The sequence below is a fragment of the Drosophila navojoa genome, chromosome 2 (assembly GCF_054131105.1).
Source record: "Drosophila navojoa isolate 15081-1374.11 chromosome 2, UAZ_NAV_1.0, whole genome shotgun sequence".
NCBI lineage: Eukaryota > Metazoa > Arthropoda > Insecta > Diptera > Drosophilidae > Drosophila > Drosophila navojoa.
Window position 1 is genome coordinate 12349551 of NC_142890.1, and position 20618 is coordinate 12370168.

Genomic DNA, 20618 nt, shown 5'->3' on the forward strand with positions numbered 1-20618 from the left:
AAACCGCATCCACCGTCTAGACTGCGGCTAGTAGTGTTGCATAAGTATTTCTAAACCACTAATTGGTTGATTTACATATTTGGAATATAATTGAATTGTTTTATTGTTCAAATGCATATAATTAAATTGTTTTTATTTCTTAATTATTTTTAATAAAATGTACAATAATGTATCTCCGAAATACCGCAGAGTATGTGCCGATAGCTGTTAAATTCTTAATGATTATTAAATGTAGGCATTGTGTAAATTTAACTAAAAATAAGAATAGATTTGCTGTAATCCTATTTGGGGTGTTAAGCTTAAATTATACAAATTATGAATTCATTAGTCCTGAATATGCAAGCTTTCCTCATCCATTTCCAACTTAAGCTGAACTGCCGGGTCGTGTTGCATTTGTTGTTTCATCTGATATTTCTCCAAGGTACGCTTATGTACGCCGGTGCGCATATGGGTACTGAGATGAGTAGGCAGCATAAAGGACTTATCGCACAGCTCGCACCTATAAATAGAACCAGATGCATTCAACCAAACAGTTTCTTGTTCATTTTACTTGTAATTTTTTACCTATAGGACCGCAAGCCGGAATGTGTCAACATGTGGTTTTTAAGAATGTAACCCGTGGTGAAAGCCTTGCCGCAAGTGCCACATGCATAGGGTCGCTCATTGGTGTGGGTGCGCTCATGCTTCACTCGAGTTGTATAGTCCGAGAAGCAGCGCCCGCAGTACTGGCAGGCAAAGGGACGTTCTCCGGTGTGCTTACGCATGTGGCGTTTGAGTTCCGAGGTTGTGCAGAAGCATTTGTCACAGATTCTGGTAGGAAAGTTAAATAGTCGTTAAATTGTTATTTATGAATGCCTTTGCTTCACTTACTCGCACTGGAAATCTTTCTCGCCCCGATGCCTACGGCAATGCAACTCGAATGCCATACGTCCCTTTATATGATTGCCACACTGTTCGCAAATGTAAACACCACCTGCTCCTCTGCGACGCGGATCTTCGGGTTTGATTTTTGGCTTCGGTGGCAAATTGCACTTCTTCACAACATTTTCATGCTCGTATTCATCGTCGAGTACGTTGTCTAGAACGGCCACCTCGTCATCAGAATCATACAAATAAACTTCTGTGGGATCAGGCACGATAACTTGATCCGACACATTCTCAATTTTTACAATATTTCCATCATCATCAGCCATTAGGCATTCATATTGTGTTTCTTCCACTAGTGAGTCATTGTCTTCCTCATCAGCTTCGATTAAATCTGTGAATTCCGGGTCTATCTCATATTTCACTTTTGTAACTGTGCCACTACTTTCCGGCAACAGCTTGGCAAGGTCGTCTTCCTCCGCCTGTTGGTAATCAGGATCAATTTCCTGTTCAGCTTCGACTTCAGGTTCTGAGTCAGCTTCGATTTCTTGTTCCTCAGCTGAAGGCGTCAATGCTTCATTTCCCATAATGAGTGCTTTGTACTTCTCCGGTATTGTCTCCTGTTGTTGTTGAGTGAGACCAGCCAGTAATTCGCGCTGTGCACTGATGCATCTGTCTCGAAACCTGATTGCGCTTGTTAGCTCAATGTTGCAGCACTCGCACATCAGCTCAGGTAGGCAAGGATAGCTTTCAAGCTTAAGTTAACAGAATAAATGTAGTTTAAGATAATTGGCCAAGCGGAGTCGCTGCTTACTTACCCTTAGGCCCGTCATTGTTTCTATATTGCCTAGTAGCTTTTTATTCGCTTTATCGAATATCTTAAATGATTTCTTGAAACTAGCGTATTTGCCACACACTCTGCAAGTGTTTTTTAGCCATTTATTCGGTACTTTCGCCATCCTTTTTAAATAAATTTAATTTTTTATGGAATAATGGTGAAAAATGATGCGCGGATGTGTCTTGCGTTGCCAACTATTTTTAATTGTTGTTTTTTTGCCATTCACTGTGAATGTCAAAATTTTACATTGAGTTTACAGAGTTGCGCCGCACTTAACAGCGTTGCAAAGCACGACATGGCAAGCTTGGAATGGTATGTCTCTCGAGAAAATATTATTTGTTTATAAAAAAAAAAAAATGTTCACGTAGGTTCTGTGCCCCGTGCTGCTATCAAGTAGTTAAAAACCAATTACATGGCCAGCCAACGAGGGAGCATCCGCTTAAGCAGCTCACTGTCAACGTCACGGTAAGAGACTAGCAAACCTCCGCCCATTACAAACAATCAACTAATTTGCCAAACTAATTTAGGTCGCGGACAAGAATCCGCTCAGCCTGGCATTGGCTCTCGAAGGCACTGACCCATTGTCCAAGTTTGCACGCCAGGATCAAGAGCTCAATGATCCGCTGACCCAAATGTCCAGTGAATTTGTAAGTAAACTGTGAAAGACATTCTTATTTTTGCCATAACATATGATTCATCTAAAATGCTGAAGTCAAAACGTGGTAATGCAAGTGAGCCTGAGGATAACACCCTTAATTGGAGCACACGCCGCCTAGGCATATTGAATCGCTTTACTACCAATGAAAAGCTATCTCTATCCACCAGCTTTTTATGCACCAGCAGCACGGAAGGCGGGGGTGAAAACTGTAATGCATACGTTAGCATTATAAATCTATGGAATGAAGTTGTTAATATTTTTCATTCTCCTTTTATGACAGTTAAAGCCCAGACGGTGGTGGCCGACAAGGTCAAGTATCGGCTGGAGCAGCTGGATAATTTCGACGATGGTAGCATGCGGCACATGATGGACCTCACCCAGCAGGAGTACATACAGCGCTTCGATCAGCTAAAACAGGAGCTCATTCAGTCCTGGCACAACGATCAACGCGTCAAGGCTCTGAAGATAGCCATCCAGTGTGCAAAGATGCTGTCGGATACAAGTGTGCTACAGTTCTATCCCAGCCAGTATATACTTATCACGGACATCTTGGACGTCTTCGGTAAGCTGGTATACGAACGTTTGCGTATAAAGGCAGAGGGTGCACCAGGTGCGTCGGCTGCTCTTCAACAAAGAGAACGCGAAGCTGCGCGGGACACCTGCCAAAATTGGTTCTATAAAATTGCCTCAATACGCGAGCTGTTACCGCGTCTCTATCTGGAAATGGCCATCTTCAAGTGTTACGAGTTGCTGGCTGCCACGCAGAAGGAAATAGAGCAAGTGCTATTGCGCCTCACTAGTCAGTTACGTGGCATTGCTGATCCTCTGGTGTCCAGCTATGCGCGCTGTTACCTTGTGCGCGTCGGTGTAACGGTTACACGCAGCAAGGTCTATATACGCGACAACTTTACAGATCTCTTCACGATATATCCTCAGGTGGGTTGGTCATACACTAATCTACTCTTATAATTGACATCTATTTAAATGAATTTTTGTCCGGCAGATTTTTCGCATTGTTGCCCGCTACAATTTGCATCCAGAGATAATTACGGCCAGCGCCTATTTACAGCTATATTCACCTGCTTTCGATTATATGTTACAGTGTCTGATGCACGAAAGCGATCTTTACGCACAAGAAATGCTCCAAGAGTGCAAACAGCTGAAGTACAAGTAGGTTACCAATATCTGCTGGATAATATTTCCGTTTGTAATTATTATGTTGTTTTCCTAGCGGCGCTATTCTTTTATCTATACTGAACTCCGCAAAGGGGGAATTCGTTGCCGCACATGCTCACGAGTTCTTGGAGCTCATCAACAACAGCGACACACCTGGCATTTCAAAATCTCAATTATTGCGACCGCTGGGTAGTTGCGTAAGCAGTTGTGCGCCTTTGCAAGAGCAGCGCTTGGCTTTTCTGAACGCAGCCTTTCAAACGATTAACACCCTTACGGATCCGAACGAATATATAAACTGTGTAGAGACATGGGCACCTTTTGTAGCACAATATTTCACGGTTCGTATGAAATTATTAATTGAATCCAATAGCGAAATGATTTAACTTCGCATTTCAGATACACGAAGTGAATCGTTTGCTTGGCGAACTGAATACACGAATGTGCCTGGGGAAAGCATATGAGAAGCACTATGGCCAGCTGCAAAGCATTTTAACTAGAATAATGCAAAACTATCGAAGTATTGAGCTGTTGCTGATACAGCCACATTTTCTACCCTATTTGGATCTGTTCCACAAGGAGTCGGTGCGGGTGGAAATGTGCAAGTCAATACTGAGCTACTATCGGCAAAACAGTGAGGAGAGAACCAGCGATGCGGTTGTCACAAATGCACTCATGTATCTTGGCAAGATTCTCAACGACTCGGTCAAGTAAGTGAATGAATGCATTGCCAATTTCTACAGCTCATTGATAAATAACGTATTTATAGTGCACTTACTGTGGAGGATGAACGCCGACAGATTTCGCAGCTTATCAATGGTTTCATAAATAAGGTGCATTTTGGAAAGGATTTGGAGCAACAGCTTAGCTTCTATGTTGAGGGACGCGGCACCTTTAGCAACTTGGATGCAGTCTATGTAACGCTCGTGCATGCCGCCTTGAAGCTAACTATGCATGCGTCTAATCGACAAGGCGCCAAATCATTGGGTTTCATCAAAGCGTGCATTGCTTATTGCTTTATAACCATTCCAAGCATTACTTCCGTTCGGCAGAAAATGGATTTGTATCTACTGTGCGGACAACTAGCTCTGCGTCATTTGTGTTTGGGGCAAGGTATGTTTGATTTCTGCAAATGCCACACTGAATTGCAAACCGAACTTTTTGTTACTATTAGCGGATGCGTGCTTTGAGGCTGCGTTACAGCTGATTGATGAACTGCCGGCCTCCACCATTGATTTCGAAGGCAAACCACGTTGCTTGGAGCGCTACCTAGTTGCGTATCTCTGTAACATGCTTGCTACCCTAATTGTAGTGCCCGATAGTCCTGAACAGGGCGTCTTGTACTTTCTACGGCTGCTGCTGGATATCGTCGGCCGGAGAACCTTTAAGGCGAATAGTAGTGCACCAGCCATAATATACTTGCATGTTCTGGACATGCTTTATGTGCAAAGCATGGAGAAATTTCCATATCACATCGATGGAGGTAAACCCCTGCAATATATGTAATATAACTTCAAGCATAACCAAATCATATTCTTCATAGTGGTTTCGAATGATGCCCTCTATGGTCACGATCCCAAGTTCCTAGCTGAGGTTAATAATCTCTGTGGACAGGTCGTGGAGGCCATATTGCTTCAGCTTAAGGCTTTGGGAGCCGCTCAGCAGCAGCGCACCCAAGCCCAACTCTCAATGGAGCTGTTTATGCGTATAGTGCGCTATGCAGATCTCGAGAGGGAGCCGCTTTGCGCGTTGGCGGTGAAACTGTGGGTACTCGCTAATAAGGCACAGGCTCAACTGGATTCGGAAACCATTGTGAGCTAAATGTATAATAATATCTAGCAAATTATTATAATCCTGCCTATTTCATATTGCAGCCTCAAACGTTATGCAGTGTGGAGCATTTCTACAAATTAGTCAAAGATTCCTCACCAAAGCGTGCTCAAACGATTGCGAAACTGCTGTTGCGCATGCGCGACAGTCAGAAGGCTGCTACCAACAGTTGAAGCATTTGAGATTATCGAGTTGGACGAGAATCGGTGACTTGTCGCTTAGATCGACTTTATCTTTGTTGTGCAATCAGGCTGAATTAAGATTTAAGTATTTATACATGTATATAGACAACATGCTTGCAAAATGCATTTGGATGCGTAAGGAACTGAAATGAACTTAACTTAAAGTTTTATAAATATTGAAAAGAGATTAAGATTTGTTTTTAATGCGTTTATTCAATTTCGATTGCTTTAGGCCCGTTTTGCACAGCCCCTATTTATTGCATTTAAGCTGTGCGTTACGATGTTCACATGCAGCGCCTTAAAGTGCATTTCATTGGTTGCATAAAAACTGTTTCAATTATTAGAATTTACAAATTCACAATGAGCTGCTGCATGTAAGTGTTGCATATGCTAAGGTATGAAGGTGTAAAAATATGGTTTACATTGATCCATTTATATAAAATTGTTTACTTTTTGGTAGTTTAAAACATTTGAGGCAATTTGTCGTTTTGCTTGTGCATTTCAAAAATGGCTATATACGATGGCTGACAAACTCGAAAAATCAAAATCAACAACTTAAATAAAAGCTTCACGAATACCAAGTAAATAATAATACATATTTATATATGTGTGTGTGTTTGTGTGTATAAAACTACGTATTTATGGGAATATGTATATATAATATGTGATGAAATCGCGTTTGAGTGTGGATAGCTTAAAAATTCGTCTCTTTGAACTCCTTGGACTGCAGTAATGGTGCCACATTCCCATTGCCACCGCCGCCACCATTATTTGCATCAGCTTCATCAGCATCGCATGCTGTTGCACCACCTACGGTGTAGGCCAGCACAGTGGCGTGATCCAGTTTGCCAGGCAACGCACTGAATGCACTGCTGTCAACGATTCGTTTGCGGGCCGCTCTGTGCTGCATGCGGTTCAGCTGCACCTCTCGCTTGACCCCATCCGGGCCAGTGGACAGCTTATAAAAGAGTTCGCGCTGCTCGAGGGTTTTGCGACGTGCGGAGGTGATCATTCGCACAAAATCGATCAGCAGGTGGCAGAGTCGTCGTGCCGAGGCGCAGGGTGAGAAAGTTCCATTAATACCGTAACTAAGTAAGTCCTCCAGTCGATGCAGCGTCAGGGCATGCCGTTGCGGCCCAGTGACCAGTGGCAGGCCCATCGCCGACTTGGGAATGCGTTGAATTGGCGGCGTTGGCGAAACAGGTGCTCCGGCACCGGCGCCTACTCCATGGCGTGCTTCAATCAGTGTCTGGGAGCGCATATATTTGGGCCGGCTGGGCACTCCGGTTGGTGGGCTGTCGGCTTTTGGCTTGCGTGTTCGACAGGGCGGCGTGGCCGACGACGGATGCAACCGAGCATAGATCGCCGAGGCACTCTTGTTCTGTCGCTTCGGCGCCAGATTTCCTGTCTGCAGCTGCTGGAGCTTCACATCAGGTGTCCAAGCTTCGGCGAACTTGCCGACGACTGGATCAAAGTTATCGCTGATGCCGTCCGAAGTGAGAAACACAATGTCGCCTCGCTCGATGCAGGTCATCGAGAAGGTGAGATTGCTAAGTTCGGGTTTGTTGCCATCGGCGGGTCCCAGCGCTCCCAAGGCATCACGCATATCTCGCATGGAGCTAATATCGTGGGATGCTTGTGTCAGTTCGCGCACACCGTGCTTCTTCGAGTACACGTAGCCCAAGGAATCGCCCACATTGCACGCACACACCACATACTTGCCGTTTGCACCGTCCAGCGGCAGAACTACAGCAATTGTCAGCGTGGAAAGTGCCCCACCCACTTCCAGTATGCAGCCGTGCCCCTCCCACAGGCTGCGCAACAGGCTCACGAACAGCTCCTGTGTGGTGGTGGCCCGACACTCGTGCGCTTGCCCAAACACGGCGCGGTCCAAATAGTCCAGGCAGCCGTGCACAGCGGAGCGAGCAGCCAAGCGAGCGCCATCGCCTTTGGAAATAGAAGAGAATGTTATTCGAGCTCGAAACTTGTGAAGGACATTCGTTAGACTCACCCCAATTGACGCCATCGGCCATGGCCATTGCAGCGGCATCGCCACGCACAACGCAGCCATAGCAATCGGCAATGGGATTGCCCATTGGCTCCTTGGTCAGCATGTTGTTTTCGTAGAGGGAAACTGAGATTCCGTAGGCGAAATCGCAATCCATTTGCCAGTTTTGCACGCCAGCCACCGGCGTTGAGAGGGCGGTGGGTGTGGCCGCTGGTGTGCTGCTCTGATTGCTGACGGCTTCACGCAGCAGTCGTTCGCGCTCCGAGTTGCCAGCTGCCGTGGAGGCCTCAGTCTTCGCATTCAAGAGATTCTTGTTGTTCTGATCCTGGGCAGGACTGCTGTTGCTGACCATGCTGACCACTATGGTGGTGGCCTTGCCGCCGGCGCTCTCTCTCGCTGCGGCTGATGAGGCGCCAATGCTGCTCTTTGAGTTCTTCCTGGATCGCATGCCAGACGCGACAGTGGCTCCCCCTGCAGTACCCGCGCCCGTCGAGCTCTGATCCGTACTGCTCTGGCGTCGCGCAAACTTGTTGCTCAGCCTTGTCGAAGCGCTGATCACTGGAGCCGGCGGCGTACTCTTGCGCACGCCATACGCATCCTCGTTCTCCTGCTGCGTATCGATGAAATCAATATCATCCGCATAGCTGGCACTTAAATGCAATTTCGAGCGCTTGATGCCGGTCAGGCCCTCATCCGGGCCAGTGCAGGCGGCAGTGATCGTGTCCGGGCCGGTGTCGTAGCTGCCCAGCTTCAGCACGGGCATGTCTGTGGGACTCTGGCCATTGTAGATCTCTGGTCCGCCGGCCATAAACTCACGCTCCATACGACTGCAAGATAAAGAAGCTGTAACTGTGTAACTATTGAAAAGGTCAGAGGGCACACATACCCCTCGAGATATTTGGTAATGAAGCTGCCGTCGTCCTCCTCTGCGTTGCCATTGACGCGCCGGCGGCCATCGCGCGGCTCCGCTATAAAACTCAATTGTCGAAAGTACGTGGTGACCTTTTGCCGGAGCGATGGCATCTTGACGAGATGCCGCTGCTGCTGCTGCTGCTGCCGCTTGGTTTGCCTCTGAACTTTCTCTAATTGGGGCTGTGTCTTAATTGATGCAGCGCTGGTGCGGGGGACCTACCGCCTCCAGTTGGAGTGCATTCACCTCATCGGCGGCAATTGTTGTGGGAGTTGCTGCCTGCAAGCGAGTGAGATGGTACAGAAAGAGTTTCTTATTTAATTATCAATAAATTATGCAATTAAATGAGGCACGGTCGCCAGCTACGGTCGCAGCTAATGGCAGGATGTGCACTTAGTGGCCGCAGGGCCTCTACACAAACACTACGAAGCCAGGATTGCCCAGCTGCTGAGCATAATGCAGGGGTCCCGCCCCTCTGCCTCTCGTCAGCAGGCAAACACAACCTGAATGGGCTTTCAACTTGTGCTCATTTCGAATGCAGGCAGACGAGAGGGAGGAGAAGAAAGGAGACACTGTGGCTTCCCGTTTCAAATGACGCAGTTTCTGGCTGCTTCGTATGATTAATGAACCGCCGCGTCACTCCGTTTCGCTTGCCAAATGGCAGAGAGAATAAATGGCATATTCCTTAGATATTCCGCTTTCATCTTTAATCTGGGTTTTAGTTTATCTTACGATTCGTACCTGACAAGCATATGGATCTTTAACCTTCTCTCTTCTCAACTGATTTTAGTCTCAATTGAAATCTAACGAATCTGATTAAAGTTATCTGAACTTGTAGCTCTCTTTAGTTAAGATTGAAAAAAGTTCAATTTGTGATCTATATAACTACTGAAAGAATTATCATCTGAATTAACACTTAGTCTAAGTATTAAAGCTGTCTCCTTTATATCTTACTTAGTCGGAGAGCATATAGAATCTTTGGTATTATAATAAATATCATTAAATGATATTTTCAAAAATGATATTATAGCACGGGGATATGGTTACATTGCCTATTATGGGTTTGGACAGTGACAGATATAATAGAAATAATATAGATTGTAATTTAAAGCTAGCTGAGATTATTTTCTAAATGTTGCTTGGAAGATTAAAAATTATCTGCGACTTGTGCTGTTGACATACAGTTAGTTGCATTGCGCAAGTTGCTGACCAGTTAAGCATAACTGTAGTTAGCCAGACTACGAAATACCTTTCCTTCACCATAGCTCTTATAGTAGGAATGATGACATTAATTCAACCAACTAGAATACAAATTTAGCTGATTTTTCATGTATAAATTTAGGTACTAGAACTACCGCTAATCTTGAGTAGGTTATAATAGCAGCAGACTCTCTAGTTAATTTTCCTTAAACGATGCGGATAAACCGCTTTATGTAACCGAACAACTAAATGATAGTAAACACAATGAAAAGGCAGCAACGACAATAATTGCTGAAAGCTTTTGATGATGGACACAATTGTTTATTACTGTTGTTGTTGTTGTAGTTGTGTAGTTGCTCTGTTTTAACGATGTGACGCTTTAATTTATGACACTTCAGTGATCACTTAAAATGACAAATGAATTATTCATTTATTGGCCAGTTCCCAGCATAAACAACAAGGGTGCGCCTCTCTCAGAGATTCTCAAAAAATGTGGGTAAACAAATAAATGGGATATGCAAACAAATAGAGTTACAAAATGTACATATGCGCATTCATTCAGCATACCTTGAAACGAACCAGGTGTGTGACATGAATCTACCTTTTACCGATCTGTTTCCATTTGATTAGGCAATCGAGTCTGTACTGAGACCCACTGAAGTGTTGCACTTAGAGGCGAGTCATTGCGGTTACGACACACTCGTTGTCCATTAGGCACGTGTCACAGCGCCGGACAATGGGTCAGATATCGGCTACAAGGCAGGCAAGTGAATAAACGTAGAGAACTCACAACGATCGTCGACAGAATGAATATATTTAAAGAGCTCACATCGAGTACAAGAGCTCAAGCGGCTTTTGTGTGTCAAGTGAAGAGGAATAAGAAGAAGAAGAAGGAGAAGATGCTGTTGATGATGATTGTACGTGGGAGCTGAAAGTACAAGCCATGCATACCTGGTGTCGTTCTAATCGAAATGGAGCAAAGCAGAGCCGAGCAGAGCCGAGTGAATATATGAATTTCAAATTGCTCTGACATTTGGGCGGATGCTGCTGAGTGTGTGTGGGTATTCAGTGTGTGCTGAGCGGTGGGTGCGGTCAGCGTTTGTGGTTGTAATCTCTTTGACTGCACAGTTAATCGCAGACTCTTGTTGCTGGCAAATTGAATTGTTTGTGGCACTGAAGTGCAACATTTCAATCAGCCAGATTGATTCCGTATGCCAATGCGCTTGGATGCGCTTCAATGAATCGCTTGAAAGACACCAAAAAAAAAGGGGGACACACACACACACATACACACACGCACATAGACACTCAGCATATGTCTGGGTAAAATGCTAACTGAATCTGGGTTAATTTGATTCTGATCGAAAAATGCACTTCGTATGTGAGCGTGGCATGCAAACTACGCAACTCAACTTAACCACTGCACCGCCTTACGATTCCGATTGCATTTTGCGGTTCCGCAGCCCTCAGAATTTAATTAAATTACACTTCCCGTTGCTCTTTCGCTATGATTGATGCGTGATCTGTCGCTGAAGTTCAAGTCAATTGCCTTCAGTCGTGCAAGGTGGCCGTGAAACCTTGGCTCGCGTTTGTTTATTTGCTCAAGTCTCTGATCGTGAGCTGAAGATCAACGATGGAGCAAATATTGAACTTGGAAAGATAATACAATTGAATCAATCTGCATTCAAATTTAATTTGATTTTTCAGAAGAGTCGAGCTCATGAGAAACTTAAATATAAATTTCTACAGTTTTTCTTATATCGTCTAATATTTAGAAGGAAGAAGAGTACTAAACATGATTTCTAGTTTCCTCATGTATTTCATGTATATAAATTGTATTTGATTCATCGAAGTTTAAGCAACACTTCAGTTTAGTTTGCTTGTTATGCCTTATCATAATGCCAGACAGTCGGTATTACTGTTCTACTTCGTAAAGTTTGATTGACCTATTTACTGAATTGATATGAATGCACCGCTTTGTTCTATTTAAATTATAACGATAATTTTTAATTAAAGTGGAAAAGTTAAAGAAAGAACGTTAAAACCTTGACTCTTGTTGTCTGCTCAAAATGTTTCTTTGGAAAAGTTTTATTGGAGTACAGTTCATAAATAGTTAAATTAATCCAGAAAGCATAGGAATCAACAGAAAACTTTCCAGGCACAAACTCAAACTTATTCGTTTATACATATTAGTTAGAGCTAGGAGATAATTGAGATAGGTCTATATATAAAGTAGACATAATTATTATAAATATTGATTATTATTTATATACATATACTTATTATTTACTTGCATTTCCTACACATGCAAAGATTAAATTATAGATTCCTCTTTAAAAGACTATATAAAAGTGATCGACGAGCGTTTGCTGACACGCCCCAATCAGAACTCGATTGCTCTATATATCTCTCTCGCTCTCTATTCTCTTCCCCCTCTACAACATTGAACAGAACGTAATATAAAAGATATGCGAGGCGTGTGCCACATTATCAATCGACACTTTCGGCACAGTTCGGGGCATATTCAAGCCATCAACATTTTCAACACTCTCAGCTAATCAGGCGTAAAAATGGGAGAATTGTGCACGATTCGAATGAGGAGGGGGCGAAATGGAACGAAAGCGAATGGAAAAGTGTTGAAATAAATGTACGTAAATATTATTATTTAATGTGGTATAGACTCAAACTAAAGTTCTGGCAAATGGGATTTATTGAAGGTGACGGAATTAGTTTACACATTGCTTCTGATACAACCGCGAGCTATAAATATTCATATGATTATTTGTATTTATAGCAGCATATGGCACAAATGGAAGATCATTTCGATCCGATCAGGGTGGGCTGCGATCTTCCATATGTTGTGTCTTTGATTTGTTTTGGGTTTTCGATTCGCAAACACGCTTGAAAGATTTATTTGCTTTGTGTGTTATTTTTTGCATTTCTGTTAAATTTAACACATTTCCGCTTAAGTAGATAAATAATTGATGATTGTTTGCATTTCGAAACTAATTAGACGAGGGTAAATAGAGCTGCGTTTAGATAGATTCACAGAGTTTGCCAAGTAAGCTGCAACTAGTTGCAGCACTTGCAACCACCAGGGGCAACTGCTCATATATCATTTTTCTATAGGCACGACAGCCTTGTGGCAGCCAGCAGATTCTTCTTTTATGTGTGCGCTGCCTTTGCTGTTGCATATTCAAAAGCTGTTGATTTAGTGCAGCGCAGCGCAGCGCAGAAGAGTAAACAAACGAGCGCACAGAGATGGGCTGCGGTGGGAGGGTGGCAGGTTGGGAGGTTGGGAGGTTGGTCGGGGGCTGGCTGGCAGGTGTGCCACGTAGACATGTGCGACAGTTAATAGCTGCAGCATTTCACCAAGCTGACAAACGCGACGACAGCTGGCTGAAAGATTATGATGTCTCAAGGTGGAAGTTGCATTCATTTGAGGGTCTTGCCATAAGTCAACTGCGGCTCAAAGCGAATTGTTGGCCAAACTGTCTGCTTGTACACAAAAGCCGTAAAGACATTCACAAGAAAGTGAAATTCTCTGCTTTATTTGATTGCTTGTCAGCTTTTAGCACATGTTGAGCTATGTCAACTGCCGAACGAAAGCTGAAGGCCAACAATGCTGCGACAATTACAATATTTACCATGTTCATATGCATATGAACTACATATTGCCATGGCTTAGCATTTAAATCGTACTATGTTGTGTGTGTTATAGACCATAAATATACTCAAACACATAATGTATGTGGGTATCATATTATTTAAAAATATATTCTAATATCTCTGGGTATTTTAAGATTTCTTCACAAAATTCCTGTCAAATTAAGCTTTGCGACGGAGCAGAGGATAAATATTTTTAGAGCAAGTGATGTAATTTTATAAATAGATGGCTAGGAAAATGAAATTTTAATATATGTAGAAATTTTTAGGTTAATCTCAACTCAATAGACATGATATTCGTATATATCTTTGTGGTTTATACAATATAATTTCACATTCATGAAGAACAATTGCAAATGCTCAAGCTGAGCATATTGAAATCAGTCTTATATATACATATGCATATAGGCATACACTCATATATGTACGCTCATTAACATTTCTGGTTTTCTGAAATATACATATACATATATATATTTATATGTATATGAGCATATGTGTATGTGATATGAATACTTAATGCATATCTTTGCCATACTCTACTTTGTCCACTCGAATGCATTGAATAAGCTAGAACTTTTATTTTTAGTAACGCCCATGCAACATAATATTACAATATAGTATACACAGATAATACTTGGAAAACTATATGCATATATAATAAATAATATTTACATAGTCATACTTATTTTAGTTTCGTTGAGTTTTATAAAAGTAGAGAGCCCTTTATAGGCTTCTATTGTATACCATGAGATCACAGTTTTCTAAATATAGGACTATAAAAAATTGCTAGAAAATGGAAAGTTTTAACTGCCACATTGTAACATGTCTATTGGACATATGTCTATATGGCCTATAAGCATTTTTACGTGGAAGTCTTTATTGCGTCTCTTTTTGATTACACCCAGCCAAAGTCCAGGACATTAAAGCGCTGTAGATTATTACGTTTGAGCAGCTTAGGATCCGAGCCATGGGTAAATATTTAATCAGTTGACAAGCCTCCATAATTTACAAAGAAGGCTTAATCCGCCCTGCGGTCAGCCACTCGAATTGGCTTTGTTGGTTCTATTTGTGGAGTCCGGCCGGAACCGAAAAGCGCTTGAGGTTCCATTAAAATGGGACTAATTAAAATTGCATGGGATGAAAATCACACACATTGAGCGAGAAAGAGACAGAGAGTAGACAGAGAGGAGAGAGAGCAGGAGGAGAGGCAAAAACATACAATGGAGTTCTTTCACCTCGCTTGCATGTCTGCAGGGGAGCAACTCCACCTCCTGCTGCCGCAGCTATGCCCATTCCTTCGACGTATTTGGTGCCAGTCTCGGGCGTTGCTTAAATTGCCAGCTAATTGGCTTTTGAGTGTTTGTAGCGTGGTGCGTGCATTTCCTGTTACAACTGCACACACAGAAAACAATTTGCATTAATGGAAAAGCCTCCACACACACACACATACACACACCCCCAATATTATATGCCACATGCATCCATTATTTCAACACTTGCCACATCATTGCAATTGCAATGGATGAAAACTGAGAGTGCGACATAAATCCATAAAGCAAATGTCATCTGTGCTCTTCTAAATATTTCCTCGTTGCATAATGCACAGCCTATCTTTATTCAGGGTTGTTCTTTGGGGGGAGGAGTGGGCGCTAGGTTGGTTGGGGCTCCGCAGTGGGGTATTCCATGGGGCCCTCTCCATGCTGCTTTCTGTGTCAAAAGTGCACTTTCGCATGCAATGTGACGCCGCAAAGACGTCGATGCTTTTGTTCTATCGCATGCAATAATGATGCACATATTGTTGTTGTTGTTATTGTAGTTGTTTAGGGGTGCACCAACCCTTGGAGACTGTTCAGGGTTGTGTGTGCCTGTATGTGTGCTGGGCTTTCTCTTATCGCTCATTTCCGCTTGCATGTTTCTGCTATGTGCTTTTGGGGTCGCGCCTCTTGGCCCCATTTCTTGAGCGGGCCCCGAAAAACTTGAACGTACTTGTTAGGCTTAGTAAATACATACTTTAGAGAAAAGGAAAAGAAACTCAGATATGGGGCAAGGAGCCATTGGGTGAAGCCGAAACGTTTGTGGTGTCAGGCGTAATGGGGTTAACATTAGTTCAAAAATATCTTAAGTCAATCGATAAACTGACACGAAAGTCGCAGAGGTGTGGACACTTTTATTTTCCTTACGATATCAAGAGAATCATAATGGGTTTTATGTTTTTCAAGGAAATACAGTTAAAGCCAACTCATTGTCTTCAAATGATTTAAATTCCAACCTGAAGAGTTTCTTCATTGACAGATCCAACTCTTCTGAGAATTCCTTATGCCAAAACGTCGGCTGACTCATAACAACTTTGTTTATTCAAATAAATTCGTAAATATAATGCAAACAGGTAAAGCAAAAATATATTTAAATTCTAGCTGGTGTGTGCTGATTCTTTACATATTTTTAGAATTTGTTTATTTATAAAAATTATATTTAAAAAATAATAATAATAATAATGTGCGTTTGTTTCACGGAAAATATTCATTTATTTATTTTTTTTTTTTTGCTGGCAAATTAACGAGCTCAATACGAAAACTCATTTCCATAGTTGTAAATATATTGTAGTAAATAAAAGCATTTTAAAATCAATAATAGATAAATTGGAATTTATAATAATTAAATATATTTTAGAATTTAAATAGATTTTATATAAAAAAAAATAAGAAATTAAAAATATGTTTATTTAAAAATGTCTTTATTTTATTTTTAAATTAATTTAAAAGTAATATTAATTGGAATATTTGCATATGAAAAATTATCGTTATATTCAAATATATGTATATTTCTATATCTATAAAGTTTTTATATGAGACCTGAGTAAGCCTTTTTAGACAAAGAACAAAAGAGACTTTTTTTCTTTACATTTGCTTAGTTTTTATGCAAAAAAAAAAGAAGCGAAAAACTCGAGACATTTTAACACCTATTAATCTTGTTTGCCCGCCTGTGGTTAAAAGAAAAGTCGACAGGCGAGCAGCAGCAGCAGCAGCAGCAGCAGGAAATGTGAGCCGTGTAGGACTTAGTTGTGTATAGGAATACCAATCTTGAGGTGAATAAATTAGGCAGGGGTTCGGCCAGGGGCTTGACAGGCATACTAATAAGTCCAATAAGTGGCCGCCTTGGCGCGCCAAGAAGTCGCGAGAGTGGGTGCCGGAAAAAATATATTGAATTAAAACTTAATGGCAGCGTATCAAATGGAAAGAAGTCAAGGCCCGGCCAAAGAACCGCGACAAACAAAGCCAAAGCAAATGCAATTGAGAAACCTCCTCTGTTACTCGTCGCCGTCGTTGTCGTTGTTTGTCTGGCGTTGGTGTCAAATGGCTGCCCACTGTGGGCAGCTTGGACATTTCAGTGCCAGGTGCTGTGGCCTGCAATGGGTTAACTGACCTTCTCCTCTTACCGCCTCACCTTTGCCAGACCCCTGTCTAGCTCTAATTTGAGCTCCATTGCCGGGCTTAGTCATCGCGTCAGTTGGCTGACTAATCATTAGACACGGCGCGTGCTTAGACAAAGAATCGGCGAGTCGGCAAATCGACGTCGAGTCGGTCAGCTGGAGAAACCTCGATTAACTTCTCTCCCCCTGAACAAATTCAATGAACTGTTTCTCTGAGATCTGTGCAGCGGTTTCCATTTTGCGGCTGCTGTTCATTCAACTTAAAATCGGCAAAAAAAAGTTTATTTTGGTCGAGGCGCGCTTCGAATCGTCTGTTTCTCTTACCTAATCGATGAAAGGCGCGTTATATAAATGGTATACATATATAATATATCTCTTTTTATACCCTAAGCTGAGGGCTATTGCAATAAAGCTATTATATTTTGAGCGGCATCTCTTAATACTTTATATGCTTCATTCAAATCTCAATATATAGTAGCAATGGGTCATCGATGAATACATACAAAATTAAAGTTATATTTTGTCAGAAAGAGTATTACATCTTCGACTTTAATATCCCATCAGACTTTTTACGAGCTTTCATAAAATGTTTGGCAAAGCAGCTGCACGAAATGAATTGTGATTCGACTTTTTAAGCTAGCTAAAATTTTGACGTGCTGTAATTAATATAATCTATGGGGGTACGCTAAATTGTGTGAGAACCTACAAATGCGGCTGAGCAATAGAGGAACATGTTATAAGTAAAAATTCTTTGAACTGATACAAGTTCATCTTTTTATGGGCAGCCAAAACCAGTTTTTCTGTTTTGCGATTTTAATTGAAATGATTATTAGCAATTTAAAGTATTAGAAGTGAAATTAAGGTAAATTATTATAGAGTCAATATAACAGTATAGATATATCTGAAATTATTTAATATATGAAGTCATACAACATCAGTTTGATATGTTTATAAAGTACTACCTGAAGGAATTGCTTTTAAACAGAGCCAGCCAATTATATATATATTAATAAATGCTCTCTCACATATAAAAATGTCTCTCTCGATTCCCCTTTACTAGTAATAAAAATGAAGCAAATAAAGAAATTTAATATCTCAACTGTGGTCGTTAAATTATGAGAAATGGAACAGTATGGTATATGTAAGTGTATATGAAACAAGTTAAAATGCATTTCGAATGAACTCCCAAGTTGAGAGCAAACAAACGCAAGCCAACCAGAAGCAGTCCAAACTATACGTATCATAAAATGCCATCGAGACAACAAAGGAGCACAAGGAGCGACAGCTGCTGGGCATGGGAGTGCGCCAGCTGTGGATGGAGTCAGACAGACGGGGCATCGCTTTATGCGGCATCCCCCGTCTGGGCCAGAGTCGTCGCAGTGGCAGTGGCAGTGGCAGATGACGGCGAGCTGCTGCCACTGAACCACCCAAATAAACCCAACTTCAGCAAATGTGTATAGAGTAGGGTAGTTAGTTCAGAGTTTTGCTTCAAAATAAAAAGAGTCGGCAACATTCTTGGCCGAGAGCGGGCGAAAGTGATTGAATTCCAGCAAGATTCGTGGCGCCACTGGAACTGCGCATCTTAAATGCGTTGCAAATATTTCAGTTACTGTCGAACACTTTCACGTCAAGTTAAAGCCCAACATGGTTAGCCCCAATGCAGCTGATTTTAAGATGAGTTTAGCTAAAGCTGAAGCGGTACAGAAAAACATATGGTTAACTGAACAATAAAAAGTAGTTAAGAGTTAATTCAAAAGGCTTTTAGCATGCAGTAAATGGGAAAACCATGTTTGTTTAATTGAGGTAAAACAAAAAACAACTGATTAATTAAAATGCTGACTAAACTACTTTGAGTATATCTGAATAAGTCAGAAAGAATAAGTTTCATTAGTTTAAAAATATGAAATCGCATTCTAAACTTAATTGATATTATTGATTAGTCCAAAATTTAATAAATGCAATTTTATGAAATCTTAGATTTTAGATCTTTTTATAGATTACGAATTTAACAATAATCTTTTTCCTTTATCTAGATTTATATGCATTCGATTTGCAAATGAACATGTGGACGACTCAATACATACCCAGACTCAACTGTACAATATTTAATAAAGGTTATATCCGTGGCATTCCCTGGGGGTGACCCCTAACTGTATAACAGGATTTTGGGCCACAGAACGACTAACCGTGTTGTGGGCAGCACTGAGGACACTTAATTTACAATTCATTTCCTGTTATTTTCCGCTTGACAGTTGCCGCAGTTTACACAACCGGGCGCCCAGGAATCGAGGACAATTCTGGCATTTTGGGAGTAGAGTCTGCCCAAGGTATGCCTCCCACCTAAAATTCGATTCGTCGCATGTCGAGCATGTACAAATCCGTGGAGTGTGCAGGCATCATGTCCTTATTCGTGTGCTGGCTGCCACCCGCCGCCTGCATATGATGTGGACTCTTACGGTTCCGGTGGTTGCAAAAACGAATTGCCTGCTGCACTTCGCGTTTGCCAAAAGTTTCGTTTTGGTGCAGAAAAAACCCATTTATTTTAGGCTGAAGTCAACTTTAGGAAGGGTAAAAAAGAGGAAAGCTTCAGCTTGAACGAAAAACGTTTTGTTTTTTTTTTTTTTTTCGAAAATAGCTCGAAATATTTCCTGACAAGCGTGAAAACATAAGAAAAAGGAGACACGATTGCGAGAAAAACTGACCAATTTGCACCTGTAGGAGAAAATTAGGTGCAATTAAAAACAATTTGGCACTGGAGCTCCAATTGGTTAGACTCAATTTAACAACATGTGCAATTGGACAATGATAAAAGTTAACACGCTTTTCATAATGAAATCGCAAACCGGTTATTGCAACAACAACGAAAGCTCTGCCTGATGCTGTTGCTGCTGCTGCTGTTGTTGTTGTTGTCGTCGCAGTAGCAGCTGAGATTTTGCAGCTGCCTGTGAAGCAAACAGCAGGTGAATCAGAGAAGCAGAGAATAAAAGCACATGAAAAACAAACAACAAAAAATAACTACAGTAATAACAATGAAGACATCGGCCAAGTTGAATGACAAAAGCAACAAATACAAACACACACACGCACAAACAGTCGCACACGACGCAAAGTGGAGCAAGACACAAAACAAAACACGACAAAAACAAAGGGCCAAAGTTGAGGGTTAACCGAGAGCGTTCAAAAATCAATAGAAATAGGAAACGTACGCACTAAGGACAACATTACAAAAGCAACAGCATAGAAATATACTTACAATAATTGTTGTTGTAACTGTAGATGTAGTTGTTGCTGTTCTTATCGGACGCAACGTCGAATGCTTTTACATATGTACGTTGGCGCCACACTCACACACGGCCAGGGGCGGGGGGCGTTGGTGGTGTGTATAAATATTTGACAAACAGAGGGTGGAATTATTAATGCTTGGTTGTGTTGGTTTGTAATTTGCACTATTGGAATTTGGAGCAGTTCGTGTATACTAATTATCGTTTTGTTTATTCAAATGCCCAATAACTAACGCCTTTTAACAAATTTTGGATAACACCGTACACGTCCCCTCACGATGGACTCTGAAATGTAACTGCACTCTCGATTAAACGACAAGGCAAGTCGATTTTGTGCAATCGTCAAAACAAATGATAGACTGCCAACTTGCTTAAGTAAATTTGGTGTGCACACACTAGTTAGCCGATAGTTAGGCGCGCTGGCAAGCCTTAATGTATCGATAGAGAAAACTAAATTTATTTTTAAAATTAAATTGTAAGTTAGTATAAACATTAACAAACTAACGTCAGAGCATACTGTGATCATTTTTTAATGACATAATTTGGTATGTGTTGAGATGCTATCGATAAGTTGT

At 41.6% G+C, this 20618-nt stretch overlaps 3 protein-coding genes across 4 annotated transcripts; 1 reads left to right on the plus strand and 2 right to left on the minus strand.

Moving 5' to 3' along the window:
• Positions 1-116: 116 nt before the first annotated feature.
• Positions 117-1889, minus strand: LOC115564448 (uncharacterized). Its single transcript, XM_030388766.2, has 4 exons — positions 1683-1889; positions 871-1619; positions 565-810; positions 117-499 (listed from the first exon to the last, which is right to left on the minus strand). Exons 1-4 carry the CDS (start codon positions 1821-1823, stop codon positions 325-327), a joined length of 1311 nt encoding a protein of 436 aa, XP_030244626.1. The 5' UTR covers positions 1824-1889; the 3' UTR covers positions 117-324.
• Positions 1857-6166, plus strand: LOC108658954 (VPS35 endosomal protein sorting factor-like). Of its 2 annotated transcripts, none has more exons than XM_018111638.3 (12): positions 1857-2014; positions 2071-2167; positions 2230-2349; positions 2415-2568; positions 2641-3296; positions 3364-3530; positions 3592-3874; positions 3933-4243; positions 4303-4646; positions 4708-5016; positions 5077-5345; positions 5408-6166. In XM_018111638.3, the coding sequence occupies exons 1-12, from the start codon at positions 1857-1859 to the stop codon at positions 5534-5536; spliced, it is 2997 nt and encodes a 998-aa protein (XP_017967127.2). In that variant the 3' UTR covers positions 5537-6166. The 2 variants fall into 2 exon arrangements, with proteins under 2 accessions (XP_017967127.2, XP_089112359.1); XM_089256233.1 differs by having other exon boundaries at positions 2415-2559.
• On the minus strand, positions 5743-20364 carry LOC108658958 (PP2C-like domain-containing protein CG9801). The gene is made up of 4 exons (XM_018111642.3): positions 20016-20364; positions 8440-8742; positions 7557-8380; positions 5743-7492 (listed from the first exon to the last, which is right to left on the minus strand). The coding sequence occupies exons 2-4, from the start codon at positions 8574-8576 to the stop codon at positions 6240-6242; spliced, it is 2214 nt and encodes a 737-aa protein (XP_017967131.1). The 5' UTR covers positions 8577-8742; positions 20016-20364; the 3' UTR covers positions 5743-6239.
• Positions 20365-20618: the final 254 nt, after the last annotated feature.